We start from the raw sequence: 23,684 nt of genomic DNA on the forward strand, positions 1-23,684 counted from the left end.
CTCTACATGAAATTCAATTTCAAACTTGGTGTTAGTGTGTACAAGTTCATATACATTGAAAAACAGTTTCCAGTGTTAGTGCCCCAAAATAAGAAAAATATAAAAAACAAGAAAATGAATAACTTATAATAGTATACTTAATTAAAACATAATATTTAAACCCCTAATTAGGTAAAACAAACATGATTACAACACAAATAAGTAATTTAATGTATAATTAATATATTAATTAATTAATTTAGATATTATATTATTTATTGATTGTTGTTTATTATACATTAATACAATAATTACGTGAGCAAATTAACTGTGTACATGATTAATTACAAAAAATAAAAAAATGAACAGGAAAATTTGATCAAATGCTAACTTTAACACATTATATTTTTACGTATTATTGCATCGTCCAGACTAAAAACAGGTTGAGAATAGGATTTGCAAGTTTTTTTTTATTTTTATAAAAACTACACGTGCGAACTCGCATGTGTGAAGTGCACGTGTGAGTTCGCACGTTGTGCGGGACGGAGCGTCGAGGGGGGAAAATAATCTCCCCCCCCCCCCCTCAACTTAGGTCTCCGAAACTTTAAGTGTTCGGGGGTTCCCGTTTCGGCGAGAGCGGTGGCAGGCTGATTTGACGGCGGCAGCAGGTGGTGGTAGGGGGTGACGACGACGGGAGAGGGTCCAGAGCAGCCGCTCTAGTTGGGGTACGATGAGGTGATGGCGACGCTACGGGAGTCGACGACGACGACGATGAGAGGCAGAGAAGGGGGAAGGATTAGCTGCGGCGACGGGAGAAGGGGCACCGACGGCGAGAGGGAGAAGGGAGATGGAGGCCGAGAGAGGGAATTTCGGAGGAAAAAGAGAGAAGGGAAGGAGGAGACAAAGAGAGCGAGGGCGAGAGAGAGACCGAAAAAAAAATTCGGGTGAGAAGAGAGCGAGGGCGGGAGAGAGACCGAAAAAAAAAAATTCGGGAGAGAAAGAGAACGAGGGCAGGAGAGAGACAGAAAAAAAATTTTTGGGAGAGAAGAGAGCGATGGCAGGAGAGAGACCCCCGATCCCGCCGCTCGTTAAATTAACGAGTCAACTCGCGAGCCGACGAGCCAAACCTGGCTCTGCTCGAGCTCGGCTCGTTAACCTAAACGAGCCTATTTCTGAGTTCGAGTTCGGCTCGAGCTCGAAATATAACGAGTCGAATTGAGCCGGAACCGAGCCGAACACGAGCCGGCTCGGTTCGAAGCCACCGTTACTAAAAACCTTTCCCAACTCGTGCCCACCTCCGCTGCATCCCATCATTAGGCATCAAATTTCGGACAGCGTAACGGACGAACCGGTTGACATATCCGAAATCCGATCATTTGAAAGGGTAACTCTGTAATTTGAAGCGTTACGTATCTTTCTCCGCCTTCGGACGTTCATTTCGACGTTTCTTCTCTCCTTCAGAATCTCGTCGGCTCCCCTGGGAAGGGATTGAAATTCAGAGCGGAGACTAACAGAGAGATCAGACAAATATTAATCCTTTAATCTGGAATACAATTTGCACAGCTGTATCAATCTGAAATGTTATCTACAGAAAATTAATTTCGTGTAATATCAGAATCACGAAACATTAAGATGAGACAAAAAAAATCACTGCCCTTTGGGAGCCTATTTTAAATGAAAAAAGAAAGGAGAAGAAGTGAAGAAAACGCTGTTTTTTCAGCGAAAGATGAGAAAATTCAGAAAACCAGGACTAAAAGCTCGTTCCGTTCGTATGTGATAGACAGAAACGTTTGTCTAGCGCGAATGTAAGGCAAGTTCGTGCCTGGAAGTGATCATCTATACTGCATCATGAGGAGGATGGAGCTGCCGAATCCGATCAACAATAGTGGAATCGAATCGAGGATTTTGTGGGTTCTCCGCGTATGCAACGATCTGTGCTGCTACACAAGCTTGAGGCCACGCCATGGCCACTCGAGTCTGCAAATATTTCACAAACCTCATCAAAATCTTCATAAACTGACAAACGAGAACAAATTTTCTGAAGCCGAACATCGAATGGTGATCTCTTTCTTACCATGAAATAACCAATCAAGAACGCGTAAATGGAGACACTCGTGGCGAGCCTCTTATCGACGGCGAGAGTCCACGACCCGCCGACGAGGGTGCACACTGCTCCACCGGAGACGCCGGCCAAGAAGCAGCAAGAAGCCGTGAGATCCGTGTCGACCAACCGGACCATCCCGAGTCGGTCGAACATCTCCCAGGTGTCGCCCGACGCCTGAACCAACCCCTTCTCGTGCGCCCCCACATGCACGAACCCCCATCTGTTCCCAAACCGGATCAGCCGGTCGGCGACGCCCATGTAGCAGTGCGCGCACGAGAACATGAACTCGTCCTTGTCTTCCGCCACCAAGTTCATTGCCCGGGCCAACCCGCGAACTGCGCCGAGAACCGGAACCAGGCAGGAGCCGTAGCAGATGCTGCCGGCAGAGCAGGTGCACGCGTCGGCGAACGCCGCCTGGACGTCGAAAGTGTGACCCTGCGAGAAACGCAGGTAAGCCACATGCGCCACCGCTACGTGGACGACGTTCTTTATCACCTGCATGGTCCATGCAAGGCTGAGCAGGAGCACGAACACGAACAGACCAGAGAACCGACCGCCGGTCTCGTAGGCGGCGCCGACGCCAACAATCCACAGGCACGAATAAATCAACCCTGCAAGAAGCGCCACGATGACGTACGCAGAGATCACCGCCGAGTTCTCGACGGTGGCAAGAAGAGCCGCCGATAAGATCCGGGCGGCATGAGACCGACGTGGGGTGACCCAACAGCCGTACAAAGACTGGATGATGGCGAAAAAGAGGGTGAGGGTTCCGGTGGCGAGGCCACCGGCGGAGTCGATGGAGAGGAGGAGCACCGAGGCGGCTACTGACAGACAAGGGGCCAGCCAGAAGATGATCCTCGGGGCTTTGCTGGGAACGTGGAGGGTCGCGATCAGCAAAGCAAGAGCGGCGGCCGAGGCGCAAGCGGATGAGGTGAGGAGCTGTGGAAACCAATGAAGCGGGTGGAATTTGCGGCGGCGGGTTCCTCCATTGAAGCCGCGAATGGCGAGAAAAGCGGTTAGAATAATGATTAAGAGAAAATGAAGAGAAAAGAGTAGAGGGAAGACGCTAATGGAGAATCTCCTGCGAACTGTCTTCTGGTTCGTGATCGGTACTGCCGCCTGCAATGTAGAACAAATCCTCAACGTAATTAGATTACGCATTGCAATAACGAAACAATAATATTGTAAATGATTGGTCAAGAAAAACCTTTCAGATCTTATTCTCTCTCTCCCACTAATTGATTGGTCGGGTCTAAAGATTATTTTTACCGTGGGTTTTCAAACTAAATCGGGTTCCAAATTACCAAGTGAGTTGCCGGAAGCGACTTGTAGAAGCCTCCGCCTTGTTTCAAACCTGGTCGAGTCACCTCGGTGAGAAGGAAAACTGTCTTGTACCCGTTCAATCAATCAATTTGTAATGTCCATTATTCGGGCTATTATCGTATGTTACATGTTCCAAAATATAGATACGTGTAACCTATTTTTGAATGATAAAGATAAGGTAGACTCGACTCAATCACTCAGTTAAAATTCAACTGAGTCGAGTACTTCAGGTTAAGTTGGACTTTAGAGATTTAAAGGACACTCCAACCTGTCGACTCAGCGAGCGAGTTCCTTAATCTAAGGATAAAAATTATAATTTTTCCTCATTCGACAATTGAACGGAAATGATTGAAGAAAAACATTTTTTCTTCAATCATTAGGTCACGACGTTGACGGATTAGATGAACTGAAATCATGGTCTTCTTGCCAAAGGGAAGGGGCCCAACATTAATGAAATCAGATGACAAAATGAACTAACTCCTGTATTAAATGGAGAAGCGGTTTCCGACTCGGTCACGAGCATAGAGAAAAGGGCTCACTTTGCAATCTGTCAACGGTGGCTAATTATAACCACACACGTTTTAGATGAATGTGGGCCCCATCACCGCTTACAGTAAGCTCGTGTCTCACGTTATTTCTTCGTCGTCCGAAGAGACACGAGAACGAAGTCCGCGCTTTAGACTGTAACAGAAAATTCTGTTACACGATCCAGGCTTCCAGAGCACGAATCGTTTCCAAGATTAAAAATAGTTGGAGTTGATGGAAGGAAGGATCGTTTGATTCGATCAGAAACAAAAAATGAAAATGAATGGGAGCAGTGAGGATTTCAGCTGAAAATCAGTTGAAACAGGGGCAAAAGGCTTACAAAATGAACTAATTGTTGAAGAAAATGGAATAAGTTACGAGAATGTGAAGAAGAGGAGGAGGAAGTGAGAAATTGAAGGAAAGGCAGTTTGCAGTGGAAGGATTTCAGTTCACATTTTACAGAGCAGAGAATTCTTTTAAAAAAAATGGAATGGGGTTCGAAGAAACGTGCAGGCTATGACGAAAAGGAGAGAAACTTAAGAAAGCTAGTTTAGAGATGGAGGAGCGAAGCTAGTTTGGAAATGAAGGATTTGAGGTTAGTTTCAGCTTCACAAGAAACGAATTGATTGTTCAAGAAATGGAATAGGTCGGAACAAATGGGTGGAGAAGAATAAGGAAAGAGAAATTGAAGGACATCAAGTTCGAGAAGGAAGAAGAGAAACTCAGATGAAATACTTAATCAGTGAAGACTAAGGAGTTTAATGTTTTTGAAATGGTAAATCAGTCCAGAAAACAAGCAAAAAATAGCAGGACAAGCTCTAGAATCTCCATTCCAGGAAAAAAAAAAAAAACAAGGCTCGAAACCAGAAGCACGACTCAGAACAGCGAACAGAATTTGAAACCAATAAGAAAATGAAGGAAAACAAGAATGAAACATCAATTTCACCGGGAGAAGATTCAAATAACCAAACAGAGAAAAGCAAATACCAAAAAGAGGATGATGGTTAGGCAAAAAGACTAAATATTTATAAGAAGAAAATTTGAAAATCTGTCAAAAAGATAGAATAAAATAGCAGGGAAAACTCCAGAAATACAACGAAGCTTGGAACCAACGGCGATTCAGAACAGAACTTGCGACAAGATGAAAAAGAAAGAAAACGAGAATGAATATCAATTCCACCGAGAAAAGATTACAAAAACAGAAAAGATAAACAGACGAAGACAGTAAAGACGGACCTGGTTAGGCGAGATCTGATTCATCCTAGGAGAGCTGTACGCTTGCCTTCCTCTGCCTCCTCTCTCATCCTCTGCCCTACTGACTTCCTCGATCTTCGCCATTGAGATGACAACCACGACACCGCTGCCTTCTTCACCAGTTCTGAGAGGTCTCCGCTTTCTTGGCGCCTACGAATCGATTTTTGAAGCCAAAACGAGCTCGAAATTTTCGTGTTCTTACTTCGTCTTCTTCGTCTCCTGCTTCTCCTGCTCCTGCTTCTTGACTCGACTATCTTTTTTCGAATTTCTTGCGGACTCGCATTGACTGATGTGGCGGGTTTTGATTGGGTAATAAATGACGTGGAGCAGAGTCTTAATGGGGTGGGAAAATTTCCCGGGAAGCTCGATGAGGTCACGAAGCTGGTTTAGGTCAACTTCAACCGAACAACTTCGACGAAACAGAGCCGATAGTCCAGTTTAGATTTATCATTTATTATATTAAAATTAAATGGAAAAATATTTATCAGATTGAATATACAGTTAATTTTATCTGAATAAAGTCAAATAAATAGAACATATGATTTTTAAGTATTTTTAATATCATTTAGTATTTTAAAAAAAATTATAGTGGCATTGAATTTAAGTTTTTATTTACATGATTATGTATATTTGATATTTTTTATACGTTTTAATTGATTTTGTTATTATTCTTTTTATTTACCAGTAATTTATTTTTCATTTTAAAATTTTGGAAAATATATAAAATAATCTTTGCATTAACAAAATGATGTATAAAATAATTTTAATTTCTTTTATACATTATTTATACCATGGTTGTGGCCAGTGTGAATCCGATTGGCATATTCGACTTTTATAAATACAAAGAAGACTTTATATTGATTATTATGGGAAAGCATGAGGAAAAACCCTTGGGAACTTAACTATGGATTTAGGAGTAAATAATTTACAAACTTAAATAAGATTATTAAATTTTTTGTCAAGATTGATCTTTTTGACCAAACTGATATTCTAACTCACAATCAACTCAGTGACACATGTACCGATTTTTTATATTTATAATGGGGTCAAACTAAGGTTTGACATCTAAGACCCTGTGAATTTCTAACTAATACTAAGGTTATACATTGTATATTTTGTTGTTTTGATGGATCTACCGAATTAGCGTTTGAATCAAAACTAGCCTTGTTTTTGGTTTAATGGTCGGTCTGGTTCTTACGACATTGATGTAGCTACTTATTGATTCGATATTGGGTTTCTTATATTTTATTTCTTATTTTTTTTAATTAAGATGGTTGATTTTACCTATTTGATACATGGTTCTTATTTTAATAAATTTGTATAATATAACTGTTTAATAACTATGTCATATACTATTAAAGCATTATATCAAATAAATTAATTTCTCCTTTGAAGTAATGAGGAGTGCTCCTCAAACTATATATTTTAAAGTTATAAGTCACCTTATGAGGGGTTGATAGAAAAACCTTATTAACATGCATACTAGTTACTAACAAAAAATTAAAGGCCAACTTTAGAAGAAGTCAACAAAGCTTGATATCTGATACAAGTTGGAAGAATAGAAAACAATTCTTCACAAATTTACTTAAAAATTGATTATATTATTAGTTAAGATAGTGAACATATTTGTATGGCAAAAAAATAAAATAAATAAAGTCTTATATTAGTATGCAGTAGTATGCCCTTTGTAAGGGTTAGGTGGGAGAGGAAGGGTGTTAGAATTAAAATAAACTAATCAAGGATGGTATTACAATTTATCGAGTCATGACAATGACTTGGCCAGGTTGACTCAAATTTGAGATTGGGCGGGTTTGGTAGGGAAGCCAAGCTCGACCTTCTACAATGGTCGAGGACCCCTTGACTCAGATCCGCACCAGTCTCAGTCTAACTCGGGCTACTGAACTCAGAATTATAGGGACCAAGTCATAATACCTTGAACATAAGTCAAATTATGCTATGTAATTATGTACCTACTTAGTTTTTAATATGCAAATATTAACTAAACCTTTTATAATTTTCTTAAATTTATGGGTTTTTCCTCTACGTAGTTTTTGTCTTCCTTGACGAAAATTCAATGATCGATAGCACACTTAAACCCTAAACCTTAAACCCTAAAACGTTATAGCTACAACTTAATTGTTATCGGACGATATTCAATTGTTTGAAATAGTAATTCAGTTTCTATTAACACTTTATTTATTTATTTTTTATTCTTTATATAAAATACGTCAACACGTGTCAAACATGTAATTATTGTTTCAATTAATATAAGAACAAGAACGCTACCATTTTAGGTATATTTCTACAAGTTCCAGCCGTGACAAAGAGTAATAGAAACGGTGGCGTGAGGAGTTCCATCATCCATGTTTTCATTCATTAAAACGGAATTTCTTCTGGACTGATAAAGAGAATTTAGAGGGGTGACAAATGACAACACTCGTGTCTCTACGGATGCGGCGGTGGTTGACGGCGAGAGACGACCCAACAACCTCGTCGACGCTCACGAGTTCCCCCCGCATGTAACCGGAAAAAGCCATGAAAACAAAACCCAAAGGCTACGTTTAAGGAGAACAAAAAGTCTGTTTGGATTTGAGTTGCTTTTGGCTTTCACGAAAGCACCAACCTCCAGCTCTAATTTAACTGGTTTTGGTTAATAACGAATTTAGAAGAAAAAAACAATTGGGAATTTCTGATCATTCTACTTTTCATATGATGACTTGGTTCGGGTTAGGTTTTAGAAAATCCATCCATCTCATAAACCTGCTTGAAATTCATTCCTTGAAAAACATGGGTTTCGTTTATTTTGAAAGTGCGGTCAAAAGAAAGTGAAAATGAAAGTGAAATATTTTTTTGTGTTAATATACATAATAAAAAGAAAAGTACAAAAAAGAGAGGGAACAGGGCAAGAGGGTGCGAGGGAGAGAGCCACGAGTGAAAGTGATATCACATGGTCAAGGAAGGGATTTCACATTCACTCGTTTTTCTTAAGAACTACAATGAAAACATGTTTTTCCTATGGGAAAAGTAAATTCACTTTTACTTTCAGTATCCCCATTTATGAAGGGTTTTAGTAAGAATGAGTTTTTATATAAACATGTTTTAGGTCAAGTTCATAGGGTAGAGATGAAAAATAATTAATTATTATATATTAATTAAAATTCTATACATGATTTTTTTTTCTAAACACGATGGAAAAATCCGTCCCCACCCCACTTCGACTATGAGGAAACTTTTTCCCCTATAAACCATATTTGGTCAAGTCGAAGAGTTCCCTCTTTAACCAAACCGGTGCCCACCCATAGGTCGAAGATCTTATATGTGTCGAAAAGAGCCCAATAGGAAGGGAAGGAGCGGACTTTAAGAACATAAAATAAGTCACATAACTATTGCTTTCAAACCTAGATTAAAAACTCTAATGACATCATTTATACTCAGATTATACAAGTAAATAAAGGTGGTATCGTTGTTAATGAAGGTCAAAGAAGTGATAGATGTGCCTTCTAAAATGAAGATATTTCTCTAATAATATTGACTTTTTTAATGAAACATTAACTATTTAAAATGTAATTCTCACAAGCAATATATGTGCTTTTTTGTATGTGTGTAACAATTTTTTTTCTATTGCAAAGGGTTTATTTGTCTCATGAGAACTTTTAAGTCCTAGTTTAAGTCTCTCGGAGGAAACACCAAAAAGAAAGTGGTTAGAGAGATTGCATGAGAAAGGAAAGAAAATATTTTCTCGGAGGAAACTTCAAAAGAAAGTGGTTAGAGAGATTGCATGAGAAAGGAAAGTGGAAAGAAAATATTTTATTGGAGGAAACTGCAAAAGAAAGTGGTTAGAGAGATTGCATGAGAAAGGAAGTGGGATATTTGGTTATTTGTTTTGTTTTTGGTAATTAAAGTTGTAAATAATGCATGAAAAAGGATAGAAGAAACGACCGAATGGGAGAGGAAATCGCTCCGGGAGATGAGGAGACGGCTGTTAGGAACGGATGGTCGCCGGAACTTCGCCGTAACGGACGCGGACGTTAAAGCTCCATGTCTGCAAGGCGTACGGCCGACTCAGAAACCTGACCGACTGCGGCCCAAGTACCGGCCGTCGTCAGGTCAGATGACCCTCTTCCTTCGTCGATCAACGCAATAGCAGCAGCAGTAGGTGATGGAAGGAGAGCCGCCGAAGGCGCTGACAACGATGCGTAGAGTCTCTTACTCATCTTCCTCCACCAACGAGAGCGAGGAAGACGAATTGAAAAGTATGGTGTTGGTCCCGACGCCGAAACCCCGGCGGCACCTGTCGAAGCAGCTGTCGATGCAAGAGACGAGCCGGGAGGCCTCGTGGGAGAGGCGGCGACGGCAGAGGCTGATGCGGATGACGGAGCAGATGCGGGGCGGGTTGGACGCGGAGAGGAGCAGGTCGAGCCGGAGCCTGACGGACGAAGACCTGGACGAGCTCAAGGGAAGCATCGAGCTAGGGTTCGGGTTCAACGAGGAGGACGGGCATGAGCTCTGTGGCACCCTGCCTGCCCTCGACCTTTATTTCGCCGTCAACCGCCAGTTCTCCGAATCGAAGCACCGCCTCTCCTCCGTCTCCACCCCGAGCCCGGTCTCCACTCCGAGAGGGGGCTCCACCTCTTCCATCGGTGACCATTCCACCGATAGCCCCCGGAGTCCCCACCAGAACGACCCTTGGAAGATCTTCAACCCAGGTAATTAACCAGGAACTTGATCAACTGCAATACTAATTAAGCTCCAATAACAATCTACTGCGACGTGCAGGGGACAATCCTCAGCACGTGAAAACGAGGCTGAGGCACTGGGCGCAAGCAGTGGCCTGCTCGGTGAGGCAGTGTTCGTGAAGGAATTCGGATTCATAAACAATATCGGTGACCCCGCCGGAGATGAAACAAACGCCCGGCTGACGGAGAATCATCGGAGGAAGCGAGAAAACTAAAACCAGTGAGGGAGAGGGACATTAGAGTGGAAGAAGCGTCCCTTCGTTTTCCTTTTCCAGCTCAAGAGATCGGATCCGCCCTGAAAGAGGGTACCCATTTTGGAAGAGTCAATAAATCAGAGCCTGGTTTATGGTTTCATGGGATTTACTTCTTTGCTCAATTTGCTGTGGAAGAATCATCTGATCATTCTTCATTCTTTTTTCTTTTCCAAACCAAAAAAACAAAGAAACTTATATTAGGAGCATTTTATGTTGAGAACCGATGTCTTAGATGGATATAAAACATCTATTTCCATTGAAAATTTTCATATTGTAATGCAATTTTTTTTTTAATTTTTTTATAGAGAATTACTTGTCTCTATTAGATGGTGAATACTTGGTTCCAATGCCAATTTAATGGTCAAGGGTGAGCCTATATGTGTTACTTTGTATATCATTTGATTCATCTTAGATTTTGGAAGTATTGATACAATATAGGACGATAACTTCGATTTGTATTGGATTTTTGGCGAAAAACTCCGGATTTCGGATATTTAGTCTGATTATTCAGATGGGATGAAAAGAGGGGATGGAGGTGAGAAAATCACACCTCTTTTGATTCCGTATTTCTATTTAGATAGGTTTCAAACTTAGGGTTTTGGTGTATGTAGGGAAGCATTAGATGGTTCAATCAAAAATAAAAATGAGAAGAGGAATGAAAAAATCAAATGATGAACCACCCCATGTATTTAATAGTTTATCCAATTAATTAAAGAATTTCTTCTCTCTTTTAAGATTTTTTTTTTGTCTGTGCATCGTACAGGGTTTATTGAGCCACATCTTATAGTACAAGATAAAATCGAAAGTATCCATTTATGGCTTAAGGTTGTGTTAGGAACATGAAAAATGGAGAGAAAATAAAAAGGAAGAGAAGAGAAAGAAAAAGAAAATAAAATAAAAGAGGTTTATTTACTCTCTTGTTTTGATTGTTGGAATATGTTGCTGATCTGTGTTATGACCTGGTCTTCCGCACCTTAAAACGGTTAACATTTTTGGGTCGCATTGGCTAACTGTTTTACATGGTATCAAAGCAGGTTTCGCCCAGGTTTAACCTGGGGGTTTGGTTTGGGGGGGAGTGTTGGAATATGTTAGTGATCTGTGTTATGACCTGGTCTTCCGCACCTTAAACGGTTAACCTTTTCGGGTCGCATTGACTAGCTGTCTTACATTGATGTTCATGGAAAATGAGAGAGAAAAAAAACATAAATATAGTTTCTCTTGTTTTGATACATATGGAAAATAAAAAAGAAAAAAAAATAGTAAAATTTTATAATTTTCTCTCAAGTTTCTATTTCTTTTCTTTTTTTCCTCAGATTTCATCATTTCGTGAGAGAAAATTAATTAAGTGAGAAAGTGAATTTCGATCTTATTTTCTTTTTCGCTTGATGATTCTCTGCTACCAAACAATACAAAATACCTTTCTCCCCCTTTTTCTTTTCTTTTCTTTTATGAGGGTTTCAAACAGGACCTAAGGAATTGAAAATTTTGAGAAGTCATTTATCAAGGATTAAAAATGAATTGTATGCTCAAGCCCATAAATATTGGTATTGGGTGTAGCTTCGACCACTAATTAGTAAGCTTTTGAGGAAAATGAGCAAAAGGTAATTTACACTCAATTAACATTTATTTTGATGGTCAAATAGTGATTTACTATCTAATACCAATTTGTCATTTAGAGATAACTGATGACCTATTGATATTCATATAAATTATTTTAAAACATTTGTTTACATGGTTAATTACTCATAGATAGTTAAGCAGATAGACAACTAACTTGGTGTATTTTAATATTTTTTAAAGGAAAATGAATAAGACTTATGTGTTAGGAAACTCACGTTTCCTATTCTAAGTTGGGCAACATATTCTTTTCAATTATATTTACTAATTTTGGTAAGCATATAGACGGTTGAAATTGGAATATGAGCCAATTGAGTAGATATCCATATTGTCTTACGTACGGAATTAAAGGAACCCTAATTAAACAATATAAATAAAACATTATGGTTGTGGTCTTCAGAGACTAAATCAAAATACGGTTTCTCTTCTCCCCATCCGGAAGAGAGACGAAGATCCTGAAGACGAATAAAGGTGATTTAGTTGAGGAAGATCACAAAACCATTAATCCATTCATCGTATTAATTCTGCAACAGAAGACGATCGTTCGGAATGGATCCAGGTATTTATCCCTTATCCCAAATTCTAACTTTCTAGCATGATATAAATTCTAGATTCGGATTTAAAGATTACGGTTATTCTAACACTATGACTCAATGATTACACTTGGGGATTCTAGTGTGAAGTCTTAGGTTCAAGAACTCTCACCAAGGGAAAACGGTATATGCACGACATAAAAACAATCGAAACTATAACAAAAGTTGAGTAAACGGATTCAGATTTATTATATTAGATTATATGTGAAAATTTCAAATCTTTAGATCCTATTCAAATATCCAGACCTGAAATAAAAGGGATACACTAAATATTCGAATACGGAGGAAGCCTCATTTCTCTCCTAATTTCCCCCGTCTAGCCCAATATTCCCTCCATTTTGCCTTTTCACCTCATGCTTCTTTAATTTTTCTATTGTAGCAATTTTTTAATTTTTTATTTTTAGGTATTTTTTACTACAAAATTCTGGGTTCGAATATTATCTTGATCCAAATACTATCCGAAAGTATTGTATACAGATACCCCTATTACTATGGCCATTGACTATCTTACTTATAATATTTTTCATAATAATATGTAACAAACCTTGCAACAGTCTAAGTTTCTACAAAGTTCCTTGGACATTATAACATACGAATGGAGTATATATTATTCTAATTATTTCTAAGCATATGAGTCAAATATATTTACCAATAATCGTCAAAGATAATGTGAATAAAACTTGATAATTTTCATGTTAAACTTTGATTAAATTTTGATTATTTAGTCAATTAGTATGGTTAACCCAAAACATGAAACTTCCTTCGTGTTTATTGCATCTCGAAACATATTTTGTCCACTAATGTTTTTAACCTGGAGAACTACCTTTAGTGACTCAATTTTTTCGCGACATCTCATTGTGAGACAGAATCAAGATCATTTAATTATGTGAGATCTTACAAAAGAAGGATCTTGATTTCAGAGCTTAAATATATGAAGAAAATTAGGGAATTGGAGGTACTTTATCAAAGTAATGAATTGAGAAAATGGGTTAAGCCACTTTGTGAAAAGTGAAAGCCATCTAAAGTCACTCTTTGGTAGTGTTGAATGTCAAAGTATTCCACAACCACTTACTTTTCCCTCTCATGTTTGGTATACCTATCTTTCCTTTCCTTTTTCTTTTCACATTTTAAAGAAAAAAGATTCTTAAACTTATTGAAAATGCTTACAAATATAAATCACTTGATCTTGCTACTTTACGACAAGTGATTGAGATATTGCCCTTGTTCTGAGCTTAAGGAATGTTAGGTTTCTTCATCATTATTTGAAATGAGTTTAGTGGATGACCATAAAACATTGTATTCCTACTATGGTTAAGAATTGTATTACAAGTTTTTATCAATTGTGTCAAATTATTGAAATGGTGGCATGAGGAGTCAGGTTACTCAAGTCGGATTAAGATTTGGACAGGTGAGATCAAGTAACTCGTTGAGGTGAGCAAGGGGCAATTCAATCAATTTTGTCAATCAATTGAAGTTTTATTTGTTTAAATACGAAAACAAATGTATCGGGGAAAAACTGAATTGATTTTTTATATCTTGCATCGGACCTCTCATAATCCAATACATATAAACAAAGTTAATTACCTCATTTAGGCAAAGATCATTGTCTTCCACAAGATACATATAATTTCATAGTTTTTACATTGTTAGAAACATATAATTATAAATAATTTAATAAATTAAAATAATTATTATGAAGTGGGTCCCTTTGGGAATCCAAGTAAACTTGATTGAATCGTGGGTCAACTTGTTTGGATAAAATAACATGATTTTTACAAGAATTTTTTAAAATTTTATATTAATTAATCTCAATTTTTCATAGGCAAAAATTGATTTTTTTTTTTCCAATGTCACTAACTCAATGTCTTTATTTTTCGAGTAAAATAGATGAACTTATGACTTTCGTCACTTTCATTAGCGAAAGAGGCCCCACGTAGTTGTCCACCACGTGGTGAGTCTTCTTCCCGAACATGGAAGGTGATCCAATCTCTACTCTTCCGGCATTTTATTCTCCTTCGAAGATAGCTTCAAATGATAACTGGTTAACGACCCACCTCCACTGAAAATTGCTTCTCCCCTACCTCTCCCTCTCTCCATGCCCTGTGAAATTCCCGATTTTTTCTTCCTTTCAGCTGAAGCTACATCTCCTGACCACACCAGCATCAAGCTCTTCTCAGAATTTTGAATCTGTTTCTGTGTTTTCGAATCGGTACCCAATGAGCATCGACTTCCATTGTCTGGCTCTTGACACATTTTTGGCGTAATGGGTACTATGGGATTGATTCCTTCTTTTCAGAATTGGAGTTTCGAGCTCTAATGGGTGAGAAGCTGTAAAAATGTTGCCAACTGGGTCAACTTTCTCGTGCTCCCTCATGAGCATCATGTTGCTGAGTTTCTTGAGGAATCTACGGATCATTGCTCGTGAACTCAGCAATGGTGGGCAATGTTTGTTCGTTTTCCAGTGATGGGTGTCAGTTTCTCTGTTTACATTTCTCCAGAACTGTGAACCGAGGTCTCTGGGAGCTCCGACTTGTCTTGCGTCTGATGGGTGTCCAGAGATGAAAGCTCCAAAATCTCTGATGGGCATCAAGGAATTCGCAATCTCCTTCATCGTCGCTTCGTTCCTCTTCTTCCTCCTTTTCGTCCCCGCTCTCCTCACCGGACCTGCCGCCGGAATCGACTCCCCAAAGGTGGTCTCGGTCCCCCAATACGGCGATTTTCCGGTGACTTTTGCCTATCTCATTTCTGCGTCAAGAGGCGACATCAATAAGCTGAAACGGACCCTCCGCGCTCTTTATCACCCTGGAAATTACTACCTGCTCCATCTCGACCTCGAAGCATCTCCCAATGAACGCCTCCAGTTGACAAATTTTATTGCCGAGGATCCAATCTTCAACCAAATGGGCAATGTATGGATCGTGGAAAAGTCGAACTTGGTCACTTACAGAGGACCTACCATGCTTGCCAACACTCTTCATGCCATGGCTTTGCTTCTCAGAACCTGCAAGTGGGACTGGTTCATCAACCTCAGCGCCTCTGATTACCCATTGGTTACTCAAGATGGTCACTAACTTCTCAATGCTTCAATAAATTGGATTTTAAATGAATCAGTTTTGGTATCAGTTTGATAAACCATATTGGGTTTTCCTTTCTTCTTCAGATTTGATTCATGCCTTCTCCGACTTGCCCAGAGATCTGAATTTCGTAGGGTACACAAGTCATTTGGGATGGAAACTGTAGGGTTCTTGCTCTTTTGTTTCCTCTTCTTTTTGAATATTCCCTGAATGAATGAACAGATTGAAGAGACAATTGACCTTCGAATGTGACCTGTAAAATGCTGCAGGAACAAAAGAGCGAAGCCTATTATGATAGATCCTGCCCTTTACACTACAGAGAAATCTGAGATTTTGTGGATTCCAGAACAGAGGGCTCTACCTTCTGCTTTCAAACTCTACACAGGTAAATCACTCTTTCCTTTTCCCTCCCTTTTAATCTGAACGCCTCTGTTTTAGCTTACTTCAGATTTGTAATATTGCATATACAGAGTAAAATAATATAAATTTCGTTAGTTTCCATCAAACAAAGGGAAGCAGACGCCTATTTCGATGCTTGCTTCAAACTCTAAACACTAAACCCTAAACCCTAAACCCTAAACTACACCAGTGTCCTTTTCCACTAGATCCCTTTCCTACTTTAATGGAGAGGACTGACCCATGATCTTAGTACTTACAGAAGTACATATATTAGTATATGAATATGGGTAGTATTTATTATTTCATGGCAAGATGAGAAAAAAAATCCAATATAACAGATCAAAACAGACCTACACTCCACTGAACTCATGCAAGCAGATGAAATATAAAATTGTCTTTTCAGAATCCATGAATTTGACCTTATTCCCATCATCCTCTGACTCTTGGGAATGCAAAATATTTGAATAGAACTCATGCCTCAAGGCTCAAACACAGAAAGCAAGACGGTGAAAACAAATATTTGAAATTTTCAGGCTGCAAAGTCTGAATGCAATCACATGCATAGAGCCATTTCATCAAGAAGATGGGTCCTGCACATGCTTCCATGCTCCCTTCAGAATATTATCAGATGTTGATGTTGGTTTTATCCATTTCTTGGAATTTATACAGGGATGACTCTGATGAGATAAGATTTCATCATAAGCAAGCCACTAGACCCATTTCTCCTGTTTCATCCATGTGAGATGGGGCCCGGAAAGTATCTTATCTTAGCTTTTCTCTGCAGTAGAATCTTCTCTGTATATTGAAAATGCTACCTGTCACATTTCTAGGTTTGTTTATCTCTAGTCGCTGGATTCTAATGTCTTTTCTTCTCTTTTCTCTTCTGCAAACGCACAAATTTGAAGTTTGATTCAACACTGCACCTGCCACCCAATCTGGGTTTTGCTGCTCTCATAAATTCTGTGTCTTCTGTTCATTTTTTTGTTGAAAAATATAAGAAGAAAATCGTGTATCTTGTACCTATCTTCTTCAAGGATCGTAAAAAACTGAGTTAACCTTCTCCAGATTTGATTTGGTAAGTTTAATTATTTACTCTGTTTAATCCTCTCATTCGACAGAAAAATGGAAACCCCGATTGTTAGTTGTTTTAGAGAAAGAAATATTAATATGAATTAAAACTTAGGAGAATAGCAGGAAGAAAACTTACTGATTGAGAGGAAGGATCAATTTAAAGCAGCAGTTATTAGAAGAGAAAAAACGAAGACTGAAACAACTGCGGTTTGAACTGACATGATTCAGAATTTAAATATTTTCGTCTTATTCATTTTCCTCATCTGTCCTTCGTCTTCAATCTTTCGCAGGTTCTGCTTGGATGGCACTATCAAGATCCTTCGCCGAGTACTGCGTGGTGGGTTGGGAAAATCTCCCCAGGACGCTTCTTCTCTACTACACGAACTTCGTCTCGTCTCCTGAAGGCTACTTCCAGACAGTAATCTGCAACTCAAAAGACTTCAAAAACACTACAATCAGTCACGACCTTCATTACATATCATGGGACAACCCTCCAAAACAGCATCCCAGATCCCTCGGATTAAGGGATTTCAAAAGATTTATCTTCAGCAACGCTGCATTTGCTCGCAAGTTCAAAGAAGGTGATCGGGTGCTCAATAAGATCGACCGGGAAGTCCTCCACAGGTATAATGATAGATTCAGTCATGGCGGATGGTGCTCAGAGAGAGGAAAGCGAACCGAGACGTGTTCTGGGTTGGGGAGAGGTCAGGGAGCGGGTGTTTTGAGGCCTGGAGCCGGGTCCCGAAGATTGAAAGCTTTGTTTAACAAGCTCATTTCTAATAAAAATTTCAGAAAAAAGCAGTGCAGGTGAAATTTTGTGAAATTTTTAGAACAATTTCCGAAGTTCTCTAATTTACGTGTGACTGGGATCGCTAAAGAACCGCCAGAGTCTGCTTTGAGCTAATGGAGAGGTGAAGCTCCGTCATGGAATTTCCATTTGTTTGCTCTGGAAGATGCTATTACTGCAGGCAGTCAGTCTTCTTTACATCCATGAAGAGCTCCGCACTGCAACTCTTCAACTGGGCTAATTCGAGCAATCCTGTTCTCAAAATTGAGGGATTCAGCTTGCAGGAATGAGAGCATACCTTGCCTCCATAGGCTTCAAGCTTCACCCATGAAATTCAGCTTTCTCGGAGGTGAGTCAATCCTCACGATAGAGAGAATTCATTTCAATATCGTGGAGAAAAAACATAGATTTTACATTTTCCTCGATCGTTTTTGCAATGAGTCCGCATTCTTAAATTCATGTACAATGTGAAGACTTTATGGATTTCCAACTTTGAAGCATCTTATAAAGGGGGATTAATCATTAAACTCGAATCCAGGTTTCTTGTTTTAGCTTAGATTAGTCTCACCTGAGATTATATTCAGAAATTTGTAATGGAAAAAGTAATGAGTTTAATTCATGGATTTGTAACTCATCAACTCAACCTAAGACTCAGTGGGTCGACTCAGATTTAGAAAGGGCGAATTGGGTTGGGGCATTCACTCATTCCGATTCCGAGACCGAGACGGATTCTAAGTCCCATTTACACATTCATGGTTTTGCTTATATCTTGGTAAATAAATATTGCTTGGAGATTTGTGGTGGACATGGATTGGGTTAAAGCAGGGAGCCTTACTCAAAAAATTCGGATTTGGGTTTTCTTCTTCATCCCGGTTGGGCAGGATGGGGTTAGAAAAAAAAATACCCTACTAGATTCGGTACACGGATTGATTTTACCTAATTAGACCCAAATCCAAACCGAACCGGATATTAATCTAATTTAATTAATTTATATAGTTTTTAAACCTTTAGATATATAAAAGATTATAAGATTCTTTAATTTTTAAAATTTTTATTATAATTATTTAATTATTTATGTTTTATAATAATTTATCTATAAATTAAATTTTAAAACTTTTATAATATTAAATGAAGGATAGATTAAGCCTAAGGCTAAAACGGGAATAGGTCACATATGGGGTGAGGTAGCAGGGAAAAGGGAGGGGGGGAGGAGACTATGGGTTGGGTAGGGATGAGCATGAGGTCGGGTTTTATAGGGAATTTAACTTGATTTGTTCCGGTTTTACGGGATTGGGCCTAGGACATGTCGGATTTAAGTTGGGTTAACAGGACATGGTGGAGACAGGATTACGAGGATGGTGATTGAGTCGGATTTGGGAATGGGCCAAGGACAGGTCGGATCTAAGATCTCTTGACGTTTCCTTTCAAATGTCAAAACCAAATACACCCAACTGTTTTTTATTAATGGGCGCGGCAAGCATATGAAGACGACTCTAAAAAATAAAAGGTCAGCGGGTTTCCAATTCTCTGGACGATTATACGCCCGAACATTAAACACAAATAAATCAATAAATTAAATAAAAATTAACACCGGGATAGTCAGAATCGCAAAGCCGCGCCCAGTTCACGGAACCTTTTATAAAACCCTCTCCGCCAGCGACGGGAGTCGCCGGAAAAAGTTCGCTGGCACTGCCGGCATATCGTCGCGGAATCTCGGGTGCCGGATGTAGTAGAAACCGAACCCCAGCACCAGAAACTTAAACGGCACCGCGTACAGAACCAATGACGCCACCAGACAGAACACTACGAAGATCCCCGTTGCCCTGGGGTCCCGCCAATTCATCAGCGCCTCCACCCGCTCCCCCTGGGCGGCCACGTCCCCCAGCAGCGTCTGCGCTCGGCCCGCCAGCGCACGCAGCCTGTCGTACCTCGCCCTCACCTGCTCTGCCGAGCGGCTGCTTGGGAACGAGTCGAACTCCTCGTCGAGCTCGTCCGGCCCCACCGCGTCCACGTACGAGAGCCTCGGGTCAATGTTGCCGGGTGCCCTGCGACGGTACCTGTACCGCCATACGACGATGAAAAATACGTACATGAACGCGGTGGATAGGATGAGGTGGGGACAGAGGATCACGACCACGAACAAGATGTGGACCAGGATCGTCGTCGACGGGTGGGCCCACATGCGGATCCCGTCGAGCCACCCCTCCAGTGCAACGACCCGCGAGAGGCACCCCACGATTCGGAACCAGTTCGCCTTGCAGCGTCGTATGCTCCACACGTGCATGTCTGCGTCCAACAGGTACTGGACCACCTCCTGGCTTAGGGGGGGCTCCGACCTCGCCAGCCGCGCCGTCAGGATCCTCATCGCCGTGTGCCGCAAGATGTCTTGCTGTGCGGGTCCCAAGGGGCGGACGTAGTGCATACGCGGCAGCATCGGCGAGGCATAGGCATGGATGAGGCTCAGCCAGGACGACGAGGTGAACCGGACCGCGAGCTCGATTTCCCCGAGTTTCTTGGTTCCGCCCGGGTGGAGCACCGTGAGGGAGTACGAGTTCAGGTACACGCGGTTCATGTCGAGGGTGGAGAGACGGATGCGGATCTTCCCCATGCGCACGTCCTTCCCGGGCTTCCCTGATTCGTCCTTCTTGTAGCTCCCGTTGTCGAAGACGCCGATAGTGAGGACTGTGCACGGATCGTAGACGTCCCACGTGTACTGCTCGTTCCAGAGCGGGCCGAACCGGTCGAGCAGCGTCCGGGTTCGGAACCACTTGGGGCCGTATTTCGCGACCACGTAGGCGTCCGTGGTCCCGCGCGTGCCATCTCTGGTCTTCATGGGAAGCAGATTGGTGGCGACACGGACGCCCAATTCGAGCGTCCCAATGGGCGGCTTGCAGAGCTGCTTCGACGCGGCTCGCACGTCGCTGGTCACGTGAGCTGCCTCGTCGAGTACGTGGTAACCGCCCTCCAGACAGACCCTCACATGTATCCGGCCGGCGTAGGGCCGGGTCTCGTCTCCGGCAAGGTTGAACCACCTGGACCGGGGCTCCGCTCGGTTGTCTGTCCGCCTGTCGATGGTCGCGACCTGAATCTTTGTCTGACCGACGGACTTCCCGGCCATGACATCCTCGACGCCAATTGAGAGAAACGGCTCAAACGGCTCTGCAGCTACAAAGATCAGGTCCTCAGAAGGGTTACTCGAGCCGAATGAAGTAACCAGAAACTTGGCCGTTTTGAAAACTTGGGGACCGAGCTGGGCTTTCACGTAGAACTCCCGAGCCCTGGCTTCGGTTCTCGAGCCTAGCTGGAGGTCCTGGGTTTGGATGACCGTTAGTCTCAAATACCACAACCTCGGGGAAAGGTACGCCTTCGCACGTGTCTCTGGTAGCAGTCCGCCGGTGTCCGACTGCCACGCCTCCTGAAACGACTCGTCAGCCTGGGTACCGATCCAAACAGCAAGCATGACGTCGGTTCCCGGCGAGTTTTCGGGCGACCCCTCGAGAGTGTACCACTGAGGAGCCAGAGCACTGTCCGGCGGCACGCGTTTGGGGACCTCCTGCAAATCGAACGAAACCGTACCCGCACTTGAATCGGTAGCGGGAGCCGGCGTCTCTGTGCCGGTTTCCGCAGCTTTATTTTCCGTCCAGACGGATACCTCCAGGGCTGTAGAGTTCAAATCTTCCTTGTAGAAAGCGAAGACCTGATCCCAGTCCGCAGCCCGTACTGTCTTTGTGCGTACGCTGTGAGTGCCGATGACGAGCTTAGCGTAGATAGACGAATCCGCGTCCGTATTCGCCTCTGTGTCTGATCGCTTCGCCTTGAGGACGCGAACGTAGAGGTACAACATTCGCTCGACGAGATCGTAAGAGCCGCCTGCGCGCTCGCTCATCGACTTTATCTCGACATCGTTCACGCCGGTGTCGGGCTGGTTTTTTGTTGGTGGGCGTTTTTCCTTCTGCTGCTTTTCTCCAGCGTCTGAAGCGGGTGACTTGTCTGTCTTCTCAGAATCAGTAGCGGCAGCCGAAGGAGTCTCTTGTGGCGCTGCTTCGGCCGGTTTTGATTCTTCTTTAGTTTCCTCCTTTTTCTCCTCTGCTTTTTCCACTTTCTTGTCCTCTTCTTTCGATTCTTTTCCTTTCGCAGCAGCGTCGCCGGTCGGAGGAGCTTCGGCTTTCGAATTCTCTGAAGCAGAAGAATCTTCATCGATGTAGCAAATTTTTAATCCGATTTCACCTTTGATTTGAGAAAACACGCTCCGTTTCTCCAAAGGATAATAGACAAGAGTCTCCGATCCGACCTTTGGAAAACTGCTGCCTGAAATCTTTACTTTTCCAAGGAAAGTGCTTCTCTTTCCACTCTTCTTGTGGTTACAGACGTTAAGCTCGAGTGTCTCGGAGGCCAGAGAATGAGGATCGTGAACCAAGAACTCAACCTTCTCGTCCCACTGTGGATTCAGATCACGGAACTTCGTCTTCGTTCGCCGCCTCTGTCCATCGAAATCGACAAGAACATAAGCGCTCGACGTCCCCTGACCATCCTTCGGCATTAGATTCCGCGCATTGCAGACCTCCACAATAAGCTTCCGGCTACAGTTTTCCGACATTTCCTCTTCGAGAATCTAACGTCCCGATCCCAAATGTGCAACAGTGAATCGAATCTCCGGCAATATCGCAATCGCCGGGCAGCAACAATCACCGGATCAGAATCAAACAGTGGTAAAACAAATATAGCCTGGAAATCCCCACGAAGACTTTCAGAAATATTTGTTGTCGACGACCAGAAGAGCACTCCAGGCCCCAGTGTTTAAATGAGATTTGATTGAGATTTGATTGTTGATACTGGGGAGCCTTGAGGAGAACAAAATCAGTGGCCTTCGAGTTCGAGTTTTTAGAGTGTCGAGGGGAGCCTCTGCCACGTCATTGAAAAGAATTCCACGTGGCAACCATGTCCCGACACTGACCGGTAGGCCCACTGAGCCGCATCCTGACACTGTTTTCTGCGGGCCCACTTTGTGCAGAAAATCTATGTCCCCTTCAACTAAACTCGACGCAATTTTCTAGATAATAACGAATCTACCGATCATTCATTGTTGTATGATCAAATTGATTGATAGCCGTTGCATCTGTCACCTTGTCAGGCCGCACTAATCGCACAGCAAAGCGACGCCTCCAGCGAATCGTAGGGGCATGTTCGTACTTCCACAAAATACTCAGATAATTTCAAAAAACGAGGGTTCGGAGGTCATTTTGATCATCCCGGTTTGGAAAAATAGGCTTTTATTAGTATGAAAAGACTAAACTACCCTCAATTTAGCAGCATTCCCAGGAAATAGCATCGAGGGGCACTCCGGCACTTTCCACACCAATGGCTTCTCAGGTAATTAAAACAATTTAGGAAGTTACTTTCGTATTTGTTACATCTGGTAATTAAGAGAAAAGTTCCGGGTGCTCGGATGTTATTTCACTGCTTCAGAATCCCCTCAACTTTCAATAGATCAACAGGCCTGCCACTAGCCCGAAGTGCCCCGAACCCTGGTCGCATGATTACCGTCGCTCCCATCCAGGGGCACTTTCGTACTTGCAGCCTAAATGGCCTCCTAAGTAATTTAAAGAAAGCAACGAGGGGCCATCGGTAACTGATTCAGCATCCCCGTCTTAGAGAGTAGATAAGCTCTGTCGTCCTCGCCCATTTTTAATTGGACGGGGACGCGCACCTCTAGCGTCGGTCCCTGCCACCCGCTGCGCATATGAACGTTGGCTTGTTCTGGTGCGTATTAAAAAGATTTATTGAGGCAAGGTGGAGGGGTAAAAAGGTAAACAATCGGCAGTTACTTTCCCTTGATTTGGTACGATTTTAATGAGTTTGTTGATTTGGCGGTATTAATAATTGTTTCCTATAGTGGTGGTGCACCTAACCACACGTGCCTGGGTTGCAGGAGTTGCCTATACGTGCCATACCTTACCGGTGAGACCCA

General features: G+C 41.9%; 4 protein-coding genes across 4 annotated transcripts; 2 read left to right on the forward strand and 2 right to left on the reverse strand.

The window, feature by feature from the left end:
• Positions 1–1,573: 1,573 nt before the first annotated feature.
• On the reverse strand, positions 1,574–5,379 carry LOC137935530 (protein PNS1-like). Its single transcript, XM_068780179.1, has 3 exons — positions 5,168–5,379; positions 2,054–3,202; positions 1,574–1,956 (listed from the first exon to the last, which is right to left on the reverse strand). The coding sequence occupies exons 1-3, from the start codon at positions 5,267–5,269 to the stop codon at positions 1,816–1,818; spliced, it is 1,392 nt and encodes a 463-aa protein (XP_068636280.1). The 5' UTR covers positions 5,270–5,379; the 3' UTR covers positions 1,574–1,815.
• Positions 5,380–9,344: 3,965 nt separating this feature from the next.
• LOC137935504 (uncharacterized) lies at positions 9,345–10,041 on the forward strand. The gene is made up of 2 exons (XM_068780150.1): positions 9,345–9,891; positions 9,962–10,041. The coding sequence occupies exons 1-2, from the start codon at positions 9,345–9,347 to the stop codon at positions 10,039–10,041; spliced, it is 627 nt and encodes a 208-aa protein (XP_068636251.1).
• A 4,365-nt stretch (positions 10,042–14,406) lies between these two features.
• LOC137934004 (beta-glucuronosyltransferase GlcAT14A-like) lies at positions 14,407–18,223 on the forward strand. Its single transcript, XM_068778175.1, has 4 exons — positions 14,407–15,448; positions 15,546–15,621; positions 15,729–15,844; positions 17,220–18,223. Exons 1-4 carry the CDS (start codon positions 14,944–14,946, stop codon positions 17,738–17,740), a joined length of 1,218 nt encoding a protein of 405 aa, XP_068634276.1. The 5' UTR covers positions 14,407–14,943; the 3' UTR covers positions 17,741–18,223.
• A 989-nt stretch (positions 18,224–19,212) lies between these two features.
• LOC137935100 (multiple C2 domain and transmembrane region protein 14-like) lies at positions 19,213–22,546 on the reverse strand. The gene has a single exon (XM_068779761.1). It carries the CDS (start codon positions 22,311–22,313, stop codon positions 19,353–19,355), a length of 2,961 nt encoding a protein of 986 aa, XP_068635862.1. The 5' UTR covers positions 22,314–22,546; the 3' UTR covers positions 19,213–19,352.
• Between the last annotated feature and the right edge of the window lie 1,138 nt (positions 22,547–23,684).

Source organism: Aristolochia californica, unplaced genomic scaffold (assembly GCF_029961685.1).
Source record: "Aristolochia californica isolate CCGP_79_NKW_82.1479 unplaced genomic scaffold, dmAriCali1.0.hap1 SCAF_6, whole genome shotgun sequence".
Classification (NCBI taxonomy): Eukaryota; Viridiplantae; Streptophyta; class Magnoliopsida; order Piperales; family Aristolochiaceae; genus Aristolochia; species Aristolochia californica.